This window comes from Danio rerio, chromosome 3 (genome assembly GCF_052040795.2).
Source record: "Danio rerio strain M-AB ecotype USA chromosome 3, GRCz13ab, whole genome shotgun sequence".
Classification (NCBI taxonomy): Eukaryota; Metazoa; Chordata; class Actinopteri; order Cypriniformes; family Danionidae; genus Danio; species Danio rerio.
Genome location: NC_141023.1, coordinates 25001853 through 25026293, shown reverse-complemented (window position 1 = coordinate 25026293; position 24441 = coordinate 25001853). Strand labels below are relative to the sequence as shown.

Genomic DNA, 24441 nt, shown 5'->3' with positions numbered 1-24441 from the left:
ATATCTATCTATCCATCTATCTATTTACATGTTTGTGTACAGTGTGTCCTTTATATCACTTTTTTAATTATGAACGTTACTAACTATAGGTTATTTCTCAGTTTCCTGTAAGGATGGAGTGACAGGAGAGATCAGCATGTTTCAAGTCGATGAGGAACTCAGAAGCTGCATAGCTTGAATAGGATGTTATTTATGCTAAAGATGACATGATGATCAAGCTCATCTACAAACACTTCAAAATAATTCAGATCATTCAAGAGGAAGCCGACTTTATTTGCTCTTTTTTCTTGCCAAGATGACTACAGATTTGAACAAAACACACACTCACCCACAAACACAACTTTTATTTTGATAATTGTTTAATGTAGTATTTTTACACTTTACTGTAAGGCAGGGGTGTCAAACTCAGTTCCTGAAGGGCCGTAATCCTTCACGTTTTTAGTTGCAACCTTGCTTCAACACACTTAAGTGAAAGTTTCAAACAAACCTGAAGGACTCAATTAGTTTGATCAGGTGTGTTTAATTAGGGTTAGAACTAAACTTTGCAAAGCTGCAGCCCTCCAGGAACTGAGTTTGACACCTGTTCTGTAAGGGAATGTAATTTGTCAAATAAAATTTACAGTCCAAATAAGTGCAGTGCAAATGTCTAGTTACTTGTATTGAAATATTTCAGGGTTTTTCCTTGTTCATAATGAGATGGAGGTGGTAAATCCAACTTCATCATTACCCATCAAATGTTATCTCCTCTTTAATACTTTGCTCAAGCCTTAACTAATGGTCAGAAAGCAAGCCATTGTGTAAAGCTGGTTGATGCTCGCTGTAATAGAGAGAGATGATGACTGTTCAGCTTATGTTGCTTAACCCTGCAGATGAGATGCTCAAAGTGGACCCTCAGCCGAGCGATGGACACTGTCTCCCTCACCTAGTTGCTCTTCCTTTGAACACACATATCATGTTGAAGGATGCAAGTTGTGGACCTAAATCAGATGTAATGCATGTAGATGTAAAAATTAGAAAGAAATGAAACTGCTTTAAAATGTATTAGGTTTTACATATAAATACGTGTTCTTAACAGATTTGTTTCAACTTGATATTTGCATAATAAATGGCATTAGAATGTTTAGTTTTAAACAGATAGCTATATTTCAATTTTTTCAAATTTAAGCTATATATATATATATATATATATATATATATATATATATATATATACATACATACATACATACAAGTATACTTCAATTTATTAAAGTTCATGCTAGTTAATACTACAGTGTGCTGTTGCATTCATTAACAAAGTTGTAGATACTGCAATATATACTGTATAATACAGTTTACTATAGTTAGTATGGTTCAAAAACGTACTATTATTTGCTATAAATACTATTACAACTTCTTATTTCATGTGGGTTGAATCGTATCTTTAGAATCATATACCATGATTGAAAGCAGCTCCTAGATAACTCATAACTGTTTTCTTATATAAGAAACAAACAAGAGAAGCACCCAGCACAGTCCTTAGCTTAGCTAACAGTATTGAACATATAGATAATTATTAAAAATCATAACTTACCCTCTGATTGCTCGAGGCCTCCAACAACGTGAGCTGCCCTGTGTCCTGACAAACAGAAACGCCCCATCTCATTGGCTGGCTCTAGCCAATAAACTGGCTTTGCTGCTCTTTTACTGGTATGTACATTTCCACAGAATGTATTATTTTTAACAAGAATCTCTTCAGAAAAGAGTTTAAATAAGCCCTAAATAATAAAATAATCGTGGGAAATGATTATTTTGCACCTCAGTCCTGTTGGCTGCTGGCATTGTTCATTGGTCAGGCATCAGCCAAGCCCGCCCCTCCCCCGCCCCGCGCTGCTCACGCCTCTGCATCTGCGAGTGCACAGATGAGTTCTGCTACAGAGATCGCGGGAGATGTGTAGCAAAAGTCAGAGCGCGGGAGATTTGTAGTTGTACTGACGAATCTGAGAGGTTGTGAGTGCCGACCTGTGGTTGTAGAGCGAAGATGCAGTCAAATTTGCCGTGCACACGTGTGTCTGTCACTTTGTATTTGTGAATGACATTTTACAAATACACAACTATTAATCTGCAACTTCGAATTTAAAACACAAGTGTGTGGATTGTTGTGTGTGTGTGCAAATCGAGGATTTCAGCTGTTCACATCAGAGCTGTAAGTGTACATTTCAACCTACACATACAAATATTATTATCACAAGTGCTCACATTTACATTTGCAAGCTCTCGAGTTTCCCAACTGAATTACCTTCATACATAACTTCCATGTTATAGTCTAACAAATGTAAAATGTGTTTCTTATCTGTGAACATGAATGTTTTTCTATTAGCTAACTTTAACAATATCAGTGCAGTGGTTTGACATTGAAAACACCGTTTTCAAAGGACCATGTAACATCTGTCCAACTTTTTAAGAAATTTAATGTAATGAAATAATCTGCTTGTTTTGGGATAATAGTTATTGTGAAAGCACTGTGCACATAAACTTCAATTGAATTGAACAAACTAACCTCACATGTGTTTACCTGCAGATTCGGTCCTCCATTTCTCATGCGAGAGGACAGATCAGTATCATGGGATCAGCTCCAGCAAAGCATCCTCAGCAAACTCTACTATCTCATGATCAACGGCTCACAGGCTCATGTAAGACTATACCACATTTCAACAACATTATCATGTAACTGATGGAGATTAGCTGGACATACATTACATGCAATAAAATAAAAACACAATAACAATTCAAAATTTGTTGGATTGTAAAGTTCCTCAAAAACATCCTCCTCCTTTCTGTTGCTGTCTTGTGAAGGACACTTTTTGTTGATCATTTGCTATTTGCTGCCCCCTTCTGGTGATTTTTAGACACGCAAGCTGAAATACAACTGTTAAAGGGGATAGTTCACCAAAACATTTTAATTACATCATCATTTACTCTCCCTTATGTGAAAGAAGACATTTTGAAGAATGCTGATCGCTGGAACCCATTGATATCCATAGCAAAAATATATGGAAATCAATGGGTGCCAGCTATCAGCGTTTTTCAGAATATCTTCTTAATGTTCAACAGAAGAACCCAGATTAGTTTTGAACCAGTAAATGGTTAGCGAATTATGACAGATTTAAATATTTTTAGTTAACTATTTCTTCTTCTTCTTCTTCTTCTTCTTCTTATTATTATTATTATTATTATTATTATTATTGATAAAAATGCATTAAATTAATTATACTTCAGAATATATATTTTTAAAATTCAGAATGTTGGTCTTACATTTTTTTTTACAGATTTTCTTATGTGATTTGATGCATTTCTCAAATCAACTTTAACATTTGCAAGTGCCTCAAAATACCCCACAGTATTTGCATATTCGTACCCAGTAAGTTGACATAACATACAAACTGATGGCCTGGAGAAATAGATGTCATTCCCTCAAGGTGTGACAATTTTATGCATTATGTACTGTATAAAATAACTATACTGTATAGTTATAGTTATATATAATAACTATAGTATTGCTGTTTCGTAGTATATCCATTCTATAATATAAATTGCAAATAGCTAGTGGAAAGATTCTCATTTGTCTGATAGATGTCTAATAGACTTCTAAACATAGTCATCTTGGCTAAAACAAGGTTAGATTTGGGCTTAGTCGTCTAAGAATAGGCCAAAACTAGACTAGTCATCAAATACACAGAAATAAATAACTACACATATAAAGTCTGTCTAATCTGTCTATTTGACGACTAGTCTAGGTTTGGCCTATTCTAAGATGTCTATCACTGATAACCCAAATTTAACCTTGTTTTAGCCTAGCTGTCTATGTTTAGACGTCTATTAGATGTATATTATACACAACATTTTTGTTGCGAGCACACCTAAAGAAACAATAGATTTGTTGCCAAAAAAAAAAAAACACAGTGTCATGGTTTGCATAAAACAAACAAACAATCCTGCACACTATCAATACTTGCTAAAAGTTTTATTAGGTGGAAAAGTAGCTGTGTTTAATCAGGTTTAATCATTAATCAGTTTTAATGTTCAAAATAGAGGCAAAGAACAAAGCCTTGAGAAATTAATTCAAAGTGTTTTAATGCCATTCTAGTAGATTATCCTGCTTATCAACCAAATCACATGCTCAGACATTATTAGACATAATTAAAGTCACCAGCCAACTGCTGAATTTCATACACCAATCTGATTTTACTCACCTTTGGCACTTGGTGAGTGTAATTTCTTGCACGTTACAAGAAATGCACCATACAGTATAAAATATTGTGAAAGTTGTTGGATCACATACATGTTCTGTTTATGAAACTCCTATATGATTGAGCATGTTGTTGTTCTGCAAACATTCAGCTGCATCGTTTGACATAACCATTGCAAGGACATCATTAAGAACATGGGCTTGATTTAATCAGAAATATGCCTGCATCCTTGGACTATTCAAGTTCAAAATCTGTTTTGCCTCACGGTATTCTTCCATAATGTGTTTTTTCATGCACTTCTACTCAGGTCCTGACACAGTTTTTTTTTTTGCCATTAATCTGTCAGTTGAATGTTCATCTCTGAAGTACTACATTTTAACTAATTGATTATTGGGTAATATATTACTTTACATTCCCCTTTAATAGTAAAATTCAGGAAATTTGTATAAATTTAAGACATATTAATAGTTTGATAACGATGTTTAAAGCTAAAGATTTGTTTTAAATTGTATTACTAACTAGTTCATTTTGCTTTTAAAAAATCCTGAAAAGACCAGTGCAGGTGATGTTCTGAGGGGTTAGACAACAGAAAAACTATAGGATTTTTTATGAACATGACATAAAAGCCATAAGGAGTACTTTTTCAAATTTTAAGAGATTTGTGTGTGTTGAGCATCAGTTAAGACAACATTCGCTCCTGTCAGCTTTAATTGTGGGGGAAACTAGATAATTTTGTCAGCTAATTTCATTTTAATTCCTGGTTTAAAATAATTTTTGGGGTTGGAACAAAATCGGTTACGTAGAGCAAATATATTTGTAACAGGACAATAAATTACTTGCCGTTTATTTCTGCATTTTAACTTTGTTAACTATAAGATCATGGGTCTCCTCACGGTTTGTCTCATTTTTGTGGGCCAACTGACAACCGTTGTTTGCTCCCTTCTTTTTGTCCTCTGCTCTGCCGACCACGCCCACTCCTCCCTTTGCTCGCAGCACTGCATGCCCATCATGAAGAATTTTTTTGTTTTAGTTTAGAGGTAGACTTGAAGCGAACGAGAGGGGGGTTTCATGGCCTTTTAATAAAGAAGGGAACAGCAGACAACTCATTATAAACATTTGCTTTATTGTACTGTACCAGAGTATTCACAATTTGTTCAAAAGAATGAAAAATGCTTTTATGATGTGCACAAATAACTAGGTGATGTGGAAGAATCCGAAGGACTAAAATCAATTGAAGTAAAAACTGTTAAAAGAGACGGTTAAAGACAGTTTATTACAAATTATGTCTATTTAAAAGAAATTATGTTCTTTAATCAAAGAATACAGACTGCAAAAATGTTTCAAAGTCTCTTCATATATTTAATAATTTTTGTTTTATTTATATATTTAGTTTTATGTTATTTCATTTTTTAGATTTTTTATAATCTAATAATGTATAAACTTTTTTAAGACAGTATGTTGATAGATGCCTCACACACAACAATATTAAGATTTTCTTCTAATATTTCACACATCATGAACAGTACGCACACCACTGAGTTTTTCAAATAGCCCACTAACTTACCATAAATCACATGTTGCGTTTTATTTTATTTTCAGATTCACAATTTTATTGAATAAAGCCAGTGTACGTTAAGTATAGATGTTTACTCAAGCTTTAGACTTTGAAATATAAACGACTAATGATAAATGAGTTCTACTAAAAACTGGCCAAACGCATACATATGTTCTGTACAGTATGTAATGTTGAAAGTGTTAGGGAATCATGGAAGAATAAAATGAATGAAGTTTAAAGTGACTGCATCTTTTGTTTTTACATTTGGCTCCTGTCACCTGTGCTTATACTGTGAAAAGTCTGTCAGGATCATCATGTCTCTCTCTCATATCTGCACATCTGTTCTCCTTCTTCAGCTACTATGATCTCTGTTAACTATGATCTCTTCTATGATCTCTGTTATTTACTTAATAGACTTTGTATTATTAAGTTATTGCAATGCAGTTTGTATGCAAATCCGGTTGCATGTTGTTAAAAACATTGCATGTTTTTAACAAAAATCTACCAGTTACTTTTTTTAGGCAGTAGATTGTTGCATCCCTTGACTAAAATACAAAGCTGATATTTTAAATTGCAATGATGGTTTATTCAAGTGCCTCAAAATACCCCACAGTATTTGCATATCCGTTCCCAGTCAGTTGACATAACATACAAACTCAAAATAGACGTCATTCCCTCAAGGTGTGACAATTTTATGCATTATGTACTGTATAAAATAACTATATATAGTTATAGTTATATATAATAACTATAGTATTGCTGTTTCATTGTATATCCACTGTATAATATAAATTGCAAATAGCCAGTGGAAAGCTTCTCATTTGTCTGACAGATGTCTAATAGATGTCTAAACAGTCATCTTGGCTAAAACAAGGTTAAATTTGAGCTGTCAGTGAAAATATAATAGTCGTCTAAGAATAGGCCAAAACTAGACTAGTCAACAAATAAACAGAAATGAATGACTACACATATAAAGTCTGTCTAATCTGTCTATTTGACGACTAGTCTAGTTTTGCCCTATTCTAAGATGTCTATCACTGATAGCCCAAATTTAACCTTGTTTTAGCCTATAGCTGTCTATGTTTAGTTGTCTATTAGATGTATATTATACACAACATTTTTGTTACGAGCACACCTAAAGAAACAATAGATTGCACAAAAAAATAAATAAATCACAGTGTCATTGTGTGCATAACACAAACAAACAATCCTGCACACTATCAATACTTGCTAAAAGTTTTATTAGATGTAAAAATAGCTGTGTTTAATCAGCTTTAATCATTAATCAGTTTTGATGTTCTAAATAGAGGTAAAGAACAAAGCCTTGAGAAATTAATTCAAAGTGCTTAATGTCATTTAATGACTTCAAATCTTTTTTATTAGAATTTCAGGGTGTTGTTCAAGATTCGTGTTGTTGGAGGATCTGCATCTTATAGCTACTTAAATCCTCAAGACGGACGGCCGCTTTTCCACCCAGCAGTGGACAGGTAATATTACGTGTGCAGTCAGACAGATCAGTATACAAATCAATTTAATTTCAAATAGCTCATACTTTATATATGAACTCATACTTTATATATGAAACAGAGCTTTGGATATATGCAGTATTCTTCATTAGCCACACTTTATAGTCCATGCTGTATTTACAGGTATGGATATCCAATAGCTTACTGAATTAATTATATATTTTCATTTTTAATGTCAAATGCAACATTTGAGCAGCCGCCAATGTTTAAGGCTCTCACAGCATTTCACAGCCCTTAAGTGGTATTTACATCACACAAGGTTATATAATGACAACAGCCATAAAATATTGGCGTCTTTAGACGATGAAGATGACACTAATCTCATAATCATCTTAATGTCTTGTAACAAATCTTCTTTTGATGATTCTCTTGTTTATTTTCTCTGCTAAAGTTACACATTTTCTGGTTTTGTCATTTTGTAATATGTCATAGTGTTAAAATAGAGTCATCATTTTATTGCAACATTTGTGAGTAAAAATAAATCATTTTAGAACCAAGGCTAAAAAACATGGACAGGCTCTTTTTAATAAATTATATACCAACATAAAATCATGACTGAAAAATAGGGGTGTGTAAAATTTTAATTAAATTGATATCTTAACATTTTCCGAAAGATTTACCTATTTTTCTTAGTCTGTTTAGTGTGTTGTCATCTTAACTGGTACAAGCCTTTCATAAAAATGAATTGCCAATAGGTGACAGTAAATCCCTGACTTAAAAAGTGATTGATTGAAGTATCTATAACAGTGATTCATTCAAAACAGCTGATTCATTTAGAATCAAACCACTCGTTTTCATGTCAAGTGTTGCTATGAGAGGCATGTCCTCTTTCATAAATAACCGCAGATACACCAGGGTGAAGTCTACGGAGACCCGGAAAGGATGTGATGGTGGGGGAAAAATTTGGTGGAATTAAAAAAAACATTGGGTGGGAGAAAAAAAAACTGAGTGATAGGAAAACATATTACTAAGGTTTTTGTGTTCCCTCGCAAAGATTTTGCGTTCTCTCGCAAAACTGTTTCTCCACAAACACTACCTGTTCGCTTCATTCATGTAAACCACAGGTGTCAAACTCAGTTCCAAAAGGGCCGCAGCTCTGCACAGTTGTTCCAACCCAAATTAAACACACCTGATCAAACTAATTGAGTCCTTCAGGCTTGTTTGAAACCTACAGGTAAATGTGTTGGAGCAGGGTTGGAACTGAATTGAGTTTGACACCCCTGATGTAAACCCTCCCGTTTTTGCCGAAATTCTCCTGTATTTTACCATTCTATCCCACTTTCTTTACATTAAAGCTGTGCGTCGATCGTTGCCTTTCATAAGCAACCTCTGAACCAGTTAATGCATGTATAATCGCTGATTGAAAGACGCACTCCGAACAATGAACTGATCCCAGATCAGCTTCTGTACACGCCATTTAAAAGTGACACCTGTGTTATCAAACAAGTGAGCAGCAAATGAATCTCAAGTTTTGTTTTGTTTGATTACAGAGGTGTCTCTGTAAGAATGCACTGATCTATAATAAAGAATTCCATTAAACTGTTTGTGCTCATTTAAGAGAAAATTTGCCATTTAAAATAAAACATGTAGGACGGAGATGTTTACATATTATTTAGTGTATATCTCTGTCTGTTTAAACATACACCCAAATCCAAAAGTGTACTGCACTTTTGCTCCTCTGTAAATGGCATGTACAGAAGCTGATCTGGGATTAGTTTATTGTACAGAGCACATCTGTCAATCAGCGCTCATACAGGCATTCACTGGTTTATAGGTAGCAAATGAAAGGCAACGATCAACGCACAGCTTTAATGTAAAGAAAGTGAATGCAGACATTTTAATATAAATTTCACTGTGCTTTCAAGATTAAAAATTATATCACAAATATGGGACAATAATTAATGATAGGATGATAGTGGGATAGAATTGTAAAATACGGGAGAATTTCGGCAAAAATGGGAGGTTTACATGAATAAAGTGAACAGGAAGTGTTTGTGGAGAAACCGTTTTGCGAGATAACACAAAATATTCTTTCCTATCACTTTGTTAGAAGTGTTTCTGAAGTAAGGCTCATTAAAAACACTCTAAAACACAAAGGTGATCAATATTATTGCTAACTTGAATATGCGCACAACATTACCACATGAAGAAAAACAAATCGTTAAAGAAACAAGCATGAGCCCTGAGGCAGTTTTTAGCTTTACAGAGATTAGCTTTAGCAGTTTTTATGTTACAGAGATGCTCCTCACCTGGAACTTTTTGTGCATAGTATGGACCCTTTTTAAAAGACTGTGATGACACTTTTAACGGTCATCACAATAATAAATCCTTAAAAGAAAAATCCTTAAAAGTTTTTTATATTTAGATTTTTTTTTTTAAATATATCAACATTTATATGCATTTATGAATGTATTATATCATATTTGCATCATATTACAAAAACGAATTACCACTTATGTGAGGTGTTTCTAATGCAGCGTCTATAGAGAGTATATTTGACATTATTCCCACCTCTGGCTGCGTTATCTGTATTACAAATTTTTTTACTTTCTTTTTTTCGAAAGTCTTGATAACACCATCATGGAGTTTTTATTTTATTATTTCAGCAAATAGGGTTGTAAAAATATGTATTTGTTGTACTTTCCCCATACACTGTGCTCAAAGTTTACCCAACCATGACAACTTCTGCAACTAAAATGTGAAAAGGGTCTATAGCCCTGACTATAGAGTTAACATATCTGATTTGCATATGTGGACAAATAACTGTTGATTATTGCCAGTGCACATACTTACTTGAAAATCATCTAAGAAATTACGTACAGTTGCAAAACTCAATGACCTGGTACACCATAGCGAAACATTCACAACCATTAATACACACTTGTCTATAGGATTATAATAAGAGCTACATAAATTTGAATAAACCTAAAGGCTTTCTATTTTAAAATCTCCTGTTAAATTTGCTGTGCTATTTTGCAGAGAAAGGGAAAAGAAATTCAGATATTTTTAGAGCACAAATACAAACACATTCTTTCTTTAAAGGCTTTTAATTTTATATATACAGTGTCCAGCATAAATCAGCACACTGCATATCGATCTCTTTTTTTAAATTAATGTTTTCTATGGGATACTGTACCATAAGATACGCGATTATACGTTATGACTGTAACGCCTGGGTTCACATTGAAGAAGGCAATCTCAGGTTTATCAAAGCACATTTATTCATTTACAAGACTTACGGAGATGAACACAGGAAGAACATGGAGTGAAGACAGACATAACTAGTGAGAATATAGCAGACAATGGCTGAACTGAATACAAGGACTTAAATACACAATGAGGGTAATGACAATGATTGGAACTGGAAGAATGGAGCACATGGTGAAAAAAAATAAACACACGAGGAAGTCAGGTTGTGACAGTACCCCCTCCCCGCCTCCCCACTCCCCTTTAAAAGGCACACCACCGCACCTAAACGAAAGGAGGGGGTGAAGGGGAGTCTGTGGAGGAGGAACCAGGAGAGAGTGCATGGAAACAGGAGGAGGCCAGTGAGGAGTCACAGGATCCAGGAGGGGAGTTGGAGGGGATGGAATGGAGGAGGAGGCCAGGGAGGAGTTCTAGGAGGAAGGTGAGGCAGGAGGAGGACCCAAGACACAGCCAGGTGGATGGCCCAGGGTGGAGTCGATGGAGGGAGAAACCATGGAGGAGGAGTGGAGACTATGAAAACAAAACGAGGAGAAAACACGCCGTAAACTTTTTCTTTGGTCCGGTATTATGTAACTCTTGGGTTCACTTCGAAGAAGGCACGGGATCTCAGGATTATCTGAATAAGTATATTTATTTACAAGATTTACAGAGATAACCACAGAAAGACCATGGAGTGAAGCCAGACATAACTAGTGAGAGAATACCAGACAATGACTGAACTGAATACAAGGACTTAAATACACATGAGGGTAATGACAATGATTGGACACAGGAGTGAGACACAGGTGATAGCGAAGGACATAATGATGGCGGGAACTAGAACAAAGGAGCACATGGTGAAGAAAACAAACACACAAGGGAGTCAGGTTGTGACAATTTCAGCATCAAAACTGAAATTTAATTTAACAAAATAACCTAAGATCATGATGCAAAAATGTGTTCACCGCAATCATTATGTTAGGGAAAAACAATAAATAAATTTTTAATTAAGAAGAAAAATCAAGAGAACCATACACATTTAGTTAATAAATTAAAAATAAATTCATAGACATTTTGTAGTTTGTTATTTTGTTTATGTTTTGCAACTCCTCATTTCAATTTAATGTATTGTCATTCTATTCCTAAATATGTGAAGTGAGCAAACTGTTATTTTAATGAATATAACTTTTTTTATTGAAACGCAACAAAAATGTCTATATTAAAAATCTGTGAGAAAACATGTATTAACATGGTCTTTTTGGCTTGTCTTTTTTTTTTTTTTTTAATCTGGTCAGAGCTCTGAAACTGTGCGGATCAGGTGGACCACCACATGTGAAGCTCATTGTTGAATGGGAGCACAGAATCAAAGACTGGTAATGTAATCTGTCACTTCCTTGTGCGTACGTGCGATTCTCTCCGCACCTCTTTTTAAAGTACATAAAGCCAACAAAACATGCCTGATGGTCCAATGATCCGGGGTTACTATGTTTGTGTGCAGCCTGTTTGGTAATATCCAGGAGGAGGTGGTGAAGGACTCGGAAAGTGTTCGTGCTCAACAACAACACCACGTTCAGCAACACAGCTGCACCCTGGACGAGTGCTTTGAGCTCTACACCAAAGAGGAACAAGTAATACACAAAAAGCACACATCTGGCAGAATAATGCAGCCAAAAGCACAACCAAGCGTTAATTTATTGCAAGTGTGGAGTTGCTTTTATGAGATAGCTAGGTTACCATAAACTAGATGTGAATATGTATAACAGCTTTATTTCTAATTGTATGTATGTATGTATGTATGTATGTGTGTGTGTGTGTGTGTGTGTGTGTGTGTGTGTGTGTGTGTATATATATATATATATATATATATATAGTTGAAGTCATAATTATTAGCCTCTCTGAATTATTAACCCACCTGATTCTTTTTTTTCCCCCAATTTCTGTTTAACGGAGAATGGTTGGTGATATAAATGTCCTGTTTGTGGCCATTAGTTAGTATATGTGAGGGGGAAAATTTTCAAGATGGGTGGTTACCCTGGTGGATCCAACTTTTGTTTTTTCAATTGGAAGACATTTGACACATCAAACTTATTGGGGATTACATAACATAACTTTATTCTTTCATGAGTTATTTACGAGTTTCGGACCACTTAAAAATGTGTTCAATGTGCTGCCCATTGTGTTGGATTGTCAATTTCCCAAATTGTTTTTTTTTTCCTGTTGTGGCCAGGGGCAGACTGGGCAATTTCCTGCTGGGTCGACGTACTTTTTTCCGGGCTGATCATCTTCTTATGATCTGATCGGCCCATAAAAGACTTAGCAGACTATTATGTTTTTCTGCCTCAGTGATTAATGGTGCTGTGAGCTGTCACGCTCTAAAAGCAAGATGTTTCTTTTCTGGACAGAGTGGCCATGTGACATAATCTGCAGCCCATTGGTTCTTTTCTTTATTGACATTGGGCTGACCCAATCACAAACTTCCATGTTGGGCTCTGTGTAACGTAGGTGTGTATTTGTCAAAATAGTCGAGACTCGAGAGTCACGCCTGTTTCTCACGCGCGGGAGAGTAGGAGCGGCGAGCAACCTTTTGCTTCTCTGCACTTTGCAGCGTGCAGCGGGGCAAAGATCAATATATTCCTGTCTATTCTATCTAGTTACCTATCTGTCCATATAAATATACTTTTTTTTTACTTTTAGTCTGCACCACGGCCAGCGGCAACTTCCTCATATGCTGTTTCCCTAACCTGCAAGTCTTTATTTTACAAATGATAAAGAATGTCTGCTTTCACAAGCTCTATAAGGAGTGTTAGTCATGTATTTTAAGATGCACTCGGTCAGAAGACAATCGCATGACATATCATGACATTGTGTTTTTGATCGTCAGCATGATGTAGGCTTATAGTGACAATAATATTTATATAATATGGTTGTTGTAATGATATTTATACATGACCAAACTAGTGTGCAACTTAAGCAACTTTTTTTACATTTAGTTTTGTAGTTCGGGCCCTAACAAATATTTTTTGCATTTTTTAATTGTTTAAGTATATTTGATTGACAATGTAAAATCTTTTAGCTAAGTTTGATGTTTCATTGTTGAGTTAAAGAGTTTTTTAGGGTCTCTGACACATTGCTTTTATTATTTATCTTTATTTTATTAATCAACAATAACTGTGCGCGTCAGCAGGCAGTTTTTGTCATGTTCATTATTTATTAGGCTCCCTCAAAACACACAAAACACATAATAATATAAAAAATTAAGCTTTTTAATTTAATTTCCTATATATGGCTTTTGTGCTTTTATAGAATGGGAGTTGGTAAATATATTCAAGGGCGTGGGGTGATGGGGAGCATTTTAATTGATGTAGTGGCCCGATCTATCCCAAAATGCCAGGGCCGATTTTTTTGTCCCAGTCCAGCCTTGCAATTAGTGCAATTGTTTGTATTCAATACTTTATTATTATTATAATTTTTCATTTTCCATATCTGCAATGCCTGTATTTTGGCATTTTTTTGCAGTCTACTTAGAATCCAACATGGAAATCAATGTTTTCTTTATTGGCATTGATTGTTTTGAAATTCAAATAGCACAAAATGCCTGTCCTTTTATTTCTGGAATAAATATGGCCGTCAAGCCAGGATCTTGATGGTTTATTGTGGGTATGTTGTTTACATGAAGAAATCTGTATTACAAGTTAAACAAAAATTGTAATAATGATTTATATTTTGAATTTAAATAGTTTTTGTCTTGCGTTCACATTAATTTCACATTTGAATAGCCAAAATTACAAGTTTCAGTGTTTTAAAGGCGATTGATTAATTGACAGCACTAATATATATATATATATATATATATATATATATATATATATATATATATATACATTTAAATATTTCATATTATATAAACTTGTTTGCCAGTGTTGGGCTGCAGCTGAAAGGGCATCCGCTGTGTACAACATATGCTGGATAAGTGGGCGGTTCATTCTACTGTGGTGACCCCTGATTAATAAAGAGATTAAGCCAAAAAGAAAATGAATGTGTGAATGATTATATAAACTTGCTGATAATTTTAAATACAGTAGTTTCAATAGTGATAATAAAATACCAGTGTTTTTATATGAATTATACAATTTTTTGCAATTAGAAGGTATATTTGCATTCATATTGTTGTTGTTTTATTGTGGTTGTGTACAAAAACACATCTTAACAAGCTTGGTAAGAGTAATTCGCATATACTAAGTTTATAGGGTTGCATCCTGAAGTGTCTTTTTCTTCTGCATATAGATTTTGCAAGTGTTATGTGACTTATATTTTTTTTAAATCTGGAAATTCAAGCACTGGTCTTCCTCTTTTCCAGCACCTTTAATCATTTCACATACTGTAAATATGCATACCACCTGAGACCTGGATATTTTGTGAAACTATTTAGTGATGATTGTAAAATACTTTCCTTTGATTTTGAGCAACTATGAGAGACATTCACTCTCATTCCACAGGTGTTTTTTGTTTTTCTTTCTGATAGAGGACAAATACAGGAAAAGATTGACAATGGCAGAACGCACTGCGCTTTTTATAGTACAATGGAATGCAATCAACACAAGATTTACATGCAAATGGTGTTTAAGGACTTTAAGCCATCATCATTTGTGAAGAATTTTGAACTCATTACCTTGAAGTTGCAGTTTGAGGTTGTTGGAGCAGCAGGAATGAGCATGTTTCACTGAAACTCTTGCTTTCAAACTGGGTTTGCTCTCATTCATTTGACCTCATAAATCTCAAACCTGTCTTGTTTACACACATTGCAGAATTGATCACTGCTATTCAAATGTTTGTGTCAGTAAACGGTAATATTAAGAAATGGTTTTTGAACACAAAATCAATTAGATCAATTTGTGAAGAATTGATTGACAGCTATGCCCAGCAAACAATGTTGTGTTTAATAGACATCTAATAGACATCTAAATGTAGACAGCTTGGCTAAGACAAGGCTAAACTTGGGCTGTGAGTGAAAATCTTATAGACATCTAAGAATAGGTCAAACCTAGACGAGTGGTCAAATAGACAGATTAGACAGACTATATATGTGTAGTCATTCATTTCTGTTTATTTGTTAACTAGTCTTGTTTTGGCCTGTTTTAGACGTCTGTTAGATTTTCACTGACAATCGAAATTAAATTTTTATGTTTAGACGTCTATTTGACATCTTTTAAAAACAGAAAAAATGCTTGCTGGGTGACATTACAAAAAAGAAATGTTAAAGTATAGAAAATATCCATTAAAATAGAAAATAGTGATACTTTAGAATATTGAATATGATTTTAATATTGTCTGTTTTTGATATTTAAAACAAATTTAATCATGGTACTATGCAGAAAATACATCCAGAACATAAACAATCTTAATTAAAAACAAACAAATATACAATAAGTGTCATAGTCTAATGATAGAGGACAATGTTTCAATGCAGTGTTTCTTAACCATGTTCCTGAAGGACCACCAACACTGCTTGTTTTGAATGTCTCCTTTGTCCTTTCAGTCTCTGCTAATGAGCTGATAATCTAAATCAGGTGTGTTTGGTTAAAGAGACATGAAAAATGTGCAGAACTGGTGGTCCTCTAGGAACGTGGTTGAGAAACAATGTTATAATGTAGACATTTTAATGAAAAACACAATATGGACTTACTGTAGCACACATGAAGTCCACATTTTTTTCGTATTCACAACTGACAAATTTGTCAAGTACACAAACTTTGCATACTGAGTCTGATGTGTATTAATTAGTCCTTTCCCAAAAAACACAAAACATTTCTGACTCAATTTAAGCAGTGATTTGTTTTTGTAGACTTTGTTTTCCTCGCTCTCTTTCAAAATAGAAAAAGAAAGAGGAATAAATAACTGCATGGAAAAGAAGGAGAGTTGACCTTCTCATCAAAGAGCTGCGTCGGATTATCATTCATTCATTTTTCTTCGGCTTAGTTCCTTATTTATCATGGGTCGCCACAGCAGAATGAACCGTCAACTATTCTAGCATATGTTTTATGCAGCGGATGGACTTCCTGCTGCAACCCAGTGCTTTGAAACACTCATACACTCACATTCATACTCACATTCGTAACATTCGGGGAAAATAGAGGACATTGAGGGAACCCTGCATTAGATTATCTTGAAATGCCATTGTTTTTGTAGAAATCTTTAAAATTTTGATATTTTGCATGATACTTTAGCCACATAACACAAATTGCTGTCCAGTATACGGTAATCTACAGCAGTGGTTCAAAATTCACACTCTCTGTGTCATAAAGTGGTCTATGCTCCAGGCTTAAGTGCATTTTGCCTTTGGCTTGTATGGAAGGTCTGAACTGCCAAAACACCTCTTAAAGAGCTTTTTTGGATGTGAAAATGGAAAAAATCAAACCTGATCAGAATTTTTTTTATGACTGACAAAAGTTTTAGAGGTAGTGTGTCAATACGATTGACAGCCTAAGTTGAAATGGATTTTTTTGTGGTGCGAAAATTTCAAAGAACATTTTGTATTCACTGTGCAATAACCTTAAGTCTTGAAAATGTGGTGTTCATGTACTTCTCCTCAGGTCACCTTAGATGTAGGTGACTTTTTTCCTCAATAGAACATTAAAGAAGATTATTTTTTGTGGTCCCTTTGTGATTTGTAAATTGCTAGCTAACAGCTACTGGTACGAATCTTTGAGATTTAGAAAACACACATACTGGCAAAACAAAATTATTACCCATGGCTCCTGGTGACAAATTGAGGTCTTATGAAGCGAAAGGATTAGACTGTGCAAAAATCATTATTTACAGCGTTTAATCCATAGCCTCAGCAAACGGTCTCCAATGAGCTCCACATGAGCTTCCTGTCACTTATTAATGATAAAGTTCAGTGTCTTGCACAGATCTTTTTGCTTCATGTATAAGACCTCAGTGTATAATCAGGAGCCACACGTGTTAATTCAGTTTTGCTTGTATGATTTTTTATGTACTCTCTTAATACTGCTAGCCATTGACATTCTTTTAAAGGACCCCAATGAGTAAAATCATCTTTTGTAAGCTGTTTGATCAGAACTGTGTCTAGGTATAGTGTGTCCAAAGTTATATTGGAGTGATTTAAAGACAAAAAGTACTTCCTAATGTAAAAATAGTATCCAAATCCCTACAATATTGACGCTCACCGCAACATGATGTAAGAGTGCAGTTTTCACCCCCACCGAATTGATTGACAGCCGCAGATTAACATGACTTAGCGTGGCAGAAAGGCTTGAATTAACTGCACAACAAATACATCAAATAATCATTGGGAAATTCCCTACTGTATAGTATCTCTCACAAACATTAAGTGAGATATGCTTCCTTCATGTCTGTCACTGTGCTATTTATCTGAGGCAGCCGAGGTGGAGATTGAAACACACTCTGACGAGCATGTGGAAATGGTGTGCGGGGAGAACTAGCATTAAAGGCACAGGCTCTTACAAAAGACTTCTCTTAAAACTTGAAAAAGGGGTAAAATAGGTTCCCTTTAACAGATTGTCAAGAACCACAGTTTTAGCTAAAAATCTAATTTTATGTAATACTGCAAAAAAATATATATTACCTGCATCTTGGATGGCCTAAGACAGACTCTTTTATCCACAATTTTAGTTTTTGTTCAAGCTATCGTCTTAATTTAAGTCAACAGGACTCAGAAAATATATCATTGAAGTTTGTCCTAATTTTTATTTTCACTTGTCTTCATCCAGCTGGCCCCCGATGATGCGTGGAAGTGTCCTCACTGTAAGCAGCTTCAGCAGGGCACGGTGCAGATGAGCTTATGGACGCTACCAGACATCCTAATCCTCCACCTCAAACGCTTCCGGCAGGTGGGAGAGCGCAGAAACAAGCTCTCCACTCTCGTCCACTTCCCCCTAACAGGCCTCGATATGGGCCGCCACATGGTCCAGAGAACCAGCTGTGCCCGAGCGCCACCTGGCTGGAATAAGCAGGCCCATCGCAGGCCTGAAGCTAGCAGATATGCAACGGACGTCCTGTACGACCTGTACGCTGTGTGTAACCATCACGGAGGCATGCATGGAGGACACTACACAGGTGTGTGAACGTTATCAGTCAAAAGTGGTCTAAAGCAATGAACAATATTAATACTTAAGGAAAGTCATTACTTTTTCATGCTGTGGTCAGTTTGGGACTGTTTACTTTAGGAAATCTTCTTTCAAACTAAAAGCTAGAAAGCATCCAAAATAAAGATTTTAATTTTGATTTTACTATGTTTTAGACATCATGGCTTATAGATTAAAATATGCACAACATATCTATCTTCTCTGTGTGTCTTTTCATAGTTATTAGACTTTATGTATGTTAGGATCGTTTGGGTTTTTACCAAAGTCAATTTCATGTCAACAGCTCCTTTAGAAATATATTTCCTATAAAAATTATGACGTGTTCAATATGTTTTTTACCCACTGTATGTATATGTGTTTAGGTGTATTGATTGATTGATTGATTTGATTCGATTGACTGACTGATTGACCAATTGACTGATTGATTGATTGATTGATTGATTGATTGATTGATTGATTGATTGATTGCTGTGTGGCAATCTACAAGTATCTAAACTATTCCAGCCTCTTCAGCTGTGTGTATCACTCTAAGTAGAGGACTATACTCACTATAGTTTGACAAATACTTCATCTGTTGAACCAGATAAAGTACTTTTGAGACCTTTCATAGTTTTGTAGAATAGTTTAGATTGCAAATATGCATTTTATTTACAAGGATAGTGTCTCTTTGAAAGTGCGTTCTAATTATTTTGAAGATGGCACTTCCTGTGCATCAGCGGCTGTTCAGCCTCTCATTGCCAACCAAAAGTACATTTTCATTGTTGCACATGGTGCAATTTCTGCTGGATTGTGGAATCACGATGATGAAAGGACACTTGAAAGTTCTTCAGAAATCAGCCATCCCATCTAGATATGGGAAGATTAGGACAGGACACACATTTCAGAGAAGTAATGACCCCAAACATTTGTCACAATTCTGCTCCTGCTATTTTGAGCTGGAGGCTTGTGTCAGATTGTGTAAAGAGTTGGTCTGGTCACTTCAGTCCATCACCAGGGAGTTAAAAGGAAAAGAAACTTTGAAAAAGCACCCAAATGGCACAAGACAGCTAATGTTCACTCAGGAGAAATACCGCAGCCTCGTTTCTTCTCCTCAGGCTGCTGGACAGAACTGCCAGAATTTGCTAGAAATAGAAGTTGTCACTGAAGCTTTGAAGCTGAAATAAAGTTATTCTTGAAGCACAAGCTAAAATACTAACTTTTACATGAGAATGATGAACTAATTTTTAGACTGCTAATCAGATTTTTTAATCTTTAAGTTGACATTGCAGGTGAAAAAGATTTTTAAAAATACAAATTATTATCACTATGCTGAACACCTGAACAGTAGATGAAGTCTAGTTCAAAATTATTGTTTACATTTTTTCTACATTAAAGTCAAAGGATTTTACAAAGTTTATTTTGTTTACCAGAAGAAAAAAAAATTAGAATAAAAGGCTTTTTATTGCACTGTGGTGATCCCTAATAAGGGACTAAGCCTATGGAAAATAAATGTTGTTAAACATACAGGCGTGCAACGCAGTGGCTCAGTGGTTAGCACTGTAGGCCTCACAGCAAGAAGGTTGCTTGTTCCAGTCCTGGCTGAGTCACTTGGCATTTCTCTATGGAGTTTGCATGTTCTCCCCGTGTTCGTTTGGGTTTCCTCAGGGTGTCTGGTTTCCCATACAATCCAAATACATGTGCCAGAAATGAATTAATTAAACTAAATGACCCTGATGGAAGTTTCCTTATTTTTTTATATTTCTTTCATCTCAGAGACATGCCATGTTGTGCATTGCCATACAGTACATAATCTATTTTTAAAAACACAAAAAAGAGTAGTAAACCCAATATAAATCTGGAATGTAATGGAAAGAATATGAAACTGGCTTTCCCAGCATGTTGTTGTTTCACAGGTAAGCCCTATCTCATACTCGATAGATGTATGTGGTGAGTATGACCTGTCAAACTATTTTTCCTGAGGGCCAGAACTGTTTTGGTGGTGCTTATGTGCTCACGATATAAGTCGAAGTGATCAACTAAGGTTACTTAGGTAACATTCGTTCCCTGAAGGAGGGAACAGAGACATTATGTCCTCCTGCCGCAGGAGCTGAATCCGCTTCTCGGTAGGTACAGCTCTTCAGTGAATAGACTAATGAGCTCCTCTCAAGATTTTTATTTTCCTAATTGTGAAGCGACTACACCTGTGAAAGCTGGGCTCACGGATTTCATATTCATTCCACTGCCGTTTTATACAAATTTACAAAATTTGACAAAACTGGTACAAATCTGGAAAATGTTCATAAATGAAGAATTAATATGTAAGCACAAAATCAACATGCATGTTTACTCACACGCACACACACACCTACTTGCATGTGCATGTGTGTGGGGCTGTTTTGTTTTTAGATTTCGGCACATTGAAATTGGCTGTTGTTTTGTTTTGTTCATTTTATATACTGTTTTATTTAAATATCATTACAAGTTCTAAAAATATAAATTGTTCTAAATAATCTATAAGACATATATAACCAAAATAAATGATAAAATATAAATAACTGAAATAAATAATATGTATCATTATTTGCTAAAGCAAGTAATTGAAAATTTATCAGACAAATATAAAATACTGGATAAAAAACTGGATGTATTTTAGAACATTAAAGGTCTGTTTTTTTTTTAAAAAATCTGTGATCTCCACTGGCTGAGTGCACTGCAATAATTTACATTTTTCCCCGCCATGTCTTTAAAAGATGAACATTTATTTTAAACCAGTATTTTCAATGGAGCTTCTGTGCTAGCCTGCCGATTCTGACGGGCACATGCGATTAAATGGCTTTTTGTCTCATTTTATGCTTGAGCAGCTTAATGATTGCCAAAGTCTATTCAACTGAATGTATTTTAATTACATTACAACATCGATGCTGTAAAAGGAACCATATCAAATGAAAAAAAGGCACATTAAACGTTCACCAGTGGTTTTTGAGTATGGGAAGAAACACTAGCTCGGCATATAGCCTATGATGGACATTTCTTCTACAACCTGCAGATGGCTGTACTCTATTGCTAAAATATCCAGATTTTTTTTTTCTTTACATTTACTATATATAATATAATATATAATATAAAAATTTCCTTAGGTAAATTCTCTGTAAAAGGAACCTGACTGTGATTTTTTTCCCTGTGCCTATTAATGGTGAATAGGCCTCAAACAAGAGAGGAAAATAGTAGAATGCTGATTGCAGTTTTTTTTTCTTACCTCAAATTGCCAAAGAAATTTGTATTCAATGTGTGTACGATATATACCTGAGTCTGAAGCAATGTATGCTGCATGCTAAATGTAATGAATCTTTGCTCTGAACAGCATACTGCAGGAACTCGGTGGACGGTCAGTGGTACACCTATGATGACAGCAGTGTTGAACCCTTGCAGGAGGGAGAAGTGTGCACTCGCGCTGCTTATATCCTCTTCTATCAGAGACGTGATGCCATCCCTTCTTGGTCAGCTAGCTGCTCGCGACAAGGTAACCACTCATTTCTGACATTCACTTGCATTTTATCAAAAGCAAAAAACAAAGCACATACTAAATTAGTAGAGAAGTACGAAACAAACAATAAGAGCTATTTTTTAACGGTCGAGGGGCAAAGTCTAAAGCGCATGGTGCACATGCGTTAATGGCGTGTCCGAATACATTTTACTATTTTAATGATGGAAATTGGTTCTTCACCCCGCACAATGTATAATAAGGTTGTGCATATTTTTTAATGACTTGTGGGTGTGTTTTGAGCATAACATGCATTAAACCAATCAAAATCTCATCTCCCATTCCCTTTAAGAGTCAGTTGTGTCCCACCATGGCGGATTTGCTATTTAAATACCTTAAAAGTCCTCAAAAGTAACTCAAAACTAAAGGTCGCAGGTTGGAACGGTTGTATAAAAAGTCTGGATTAACTTTCCACAAAGAAATGTTTACAGAACATGCTCATCATTATTAGGAAGCATTACTTAAAGCAAAATCTGACTATTATGCTAACAGAATAGAATCTAGTCAGGGTAACTCTAGATTACTCTTTTTCTGTAGTTAAAAAATCATTAAGTTTTCCTGACACGTCACTTTCTTGTTCAACTGAGTTGTGTAACCGCTTACTGTCTTTTTTTGAAACAAAAATTAAGAACATTCATCATCAATTACATTTAAATACTTCAGCCCCTGACCAAAATGTTTCTGAAATCATCACACATTTCTCTTTTGATACTTTCACCTTACCATCTACCGCTGAAATAGTTGGTCATATACGGAAATCTAAAACCACCAACTGCCTGCTTGATCCACTTTCTACGTGCTTAGTTAAGACCTGTCTTCCATCATTGTCCACACTGATTACTAACATTATTCACAAATCACTGGATTCTGGATCTGTCCAATCTTCACTTAAAACTGCTGTAATCACCCCAGTACTAAAAAAACCTGGAGCTGATTCATCCAATCTGGCCAACTATAGACCAATTTCCAGTTTGTCTCAAAAATACTGGAAAAATGTGTTGCGTTTCAACTCCATAATTATCTCTCTAGTAACAATTTGTTTGAGCTCTTCCAGTCTGGTTTTTGTCCTAACCACATTACTAATGATCTACTACTGGCAGCAGACTCTGGTTTACTGTCAATTCTTATTCTTCTGGACTTGAGTGCAGCCTTTGACACGGTTTCGCACGAGGTTCTTTTGAATAGGCTTGCTTCACTAGGGATCTCTGGCACCCCTCTTTTATGGTTTAAGTCATATCTCGCAGATCGTACTCAGTTTGTTCAAATGAAAGATTTTAAGTCAAGATTGCAGATTGTCACTACTGGTGTCCCACAGGGTTCTGTATTGGGTCCACTCCTGTTTATCATATATCTACTGCCTCTTGGTCACATTTTTAGCAAATACAACATACAATTTCACTGTTATGCTGACGACACTCAACACTACCTGTCCACCAAGCCCTCCTGTTCTTTTCCTCCTTCTGCTTCGAGCAGATGTTTAGCTGAAATAAAAATCTGGCTTTCAGCTAATTTTTTTAAATTAAACGTCGACAAAACTGAAGCTCTTCTCATCGGCACTAAAAGTGTTTTGGATAAAGCTGATAATTTCACTATAGACATTGATAACAGCACAATTTTTCCCTCTGTGCAGGTAAAGACTTTGGGTGTCATCTTGGATAGCACACTCTCATTTGAAGGTCACATCAATAATATTACACGTACTGCATATTACCACCTGCGTAACATCACTCGTCTCCGCCCTTCTCACAACCATTAACACAGCCATTCTTATCCACACATTAGTTACTTCACGTCTTGACTACTGTAATGCACTTCATTCTGGACTTCCTTCCAAACTCCATAAACTCCAACTGGTTCAGAACCATGCAGCTCGAGTCATCTCTAGGACCTCATCTCACGAGCATGTCACACCACTCCTCTATCAGCTTAACTGGCTTCCAGTAAAGTATCATACTGATTTTAAAATATTACTTCTAACTTTCAAGGCACTTCATAATCTCGCTCCTCAATATCTCACTGAACTTCTCCATATCTACACCCCTTCTCGTACCCTTAGATCAGCCAACAACTCCACCTTGGTACCACCTCGCACTCCATTGAGCACAATGGGAGACAGATCTTTCAGCTCTATGGCTCCTCGGCTATGGAACTCACTTCCCCTAGATCTAAGGAGCAGTGATAGTCTTCACACTTTTAAATCCTGTCTTAAGACCCATCTTTTTAAGCAGGCTTTTACTTAACAATTTTTTTATCATGTTTTTATTATGTTCTTTTATATTCGCTATTGCGTTTTAACTTG

General features: G+C 35.4%; 1 protein-coding gene and 1 long non-coding RNA gene across 15 annotated transcripts in view; one reads left to right on the top strand and one right to left on the bottom strand.

Annotated features, from left to right (window-relative positions):
• Window positions 1-24441, top strand: part of usp43b (ubiquitin specific peptidase 43b) — a 154603-nt gene that overhangs the window by 117577 nt on the left and 12585 nt on the right. For all 14 annotated transcript variants that reach the window (XM_087244455.1, XM_087244462.1, XM_087244456.1 and 11 more), the window contains 6 exons: window positions 2561-2672; window positions 7168-7271; window positions 11792-11869; window positions 11995-12124; window positions 18248-18593; window positions 21963-22121. In XM_087244455.1, the coding sequence (XP_087100581.1) occupies window positions 2561-2672; window positions 7168-7271; window positions 11792-11869; window positions 11995-12124; window positions 18248-18593; window positions 21963-22121 (929 nt within the window). The remainder of the gene's footprint in view (window positions 1-2560; window positions 2673-7167; window positions 7272-11791; window positions 11870-11994; window positions 12125-18247; window positions 18594-21962; window positions 22122-24441) is intronic.
• LOC147845627 (uncharacterized) lies at window positions 342-1638 on the bottom strand. The gene is made up of 2 exons (XR_015480806.1): window positions 1574-1638; window positions 342-977 (listed from the first exon to the last, which is right to left on the bottom strand). It is a non-coding gene; the product is annotated as an uncharacterized LOC147845627 (long non-coding RNA).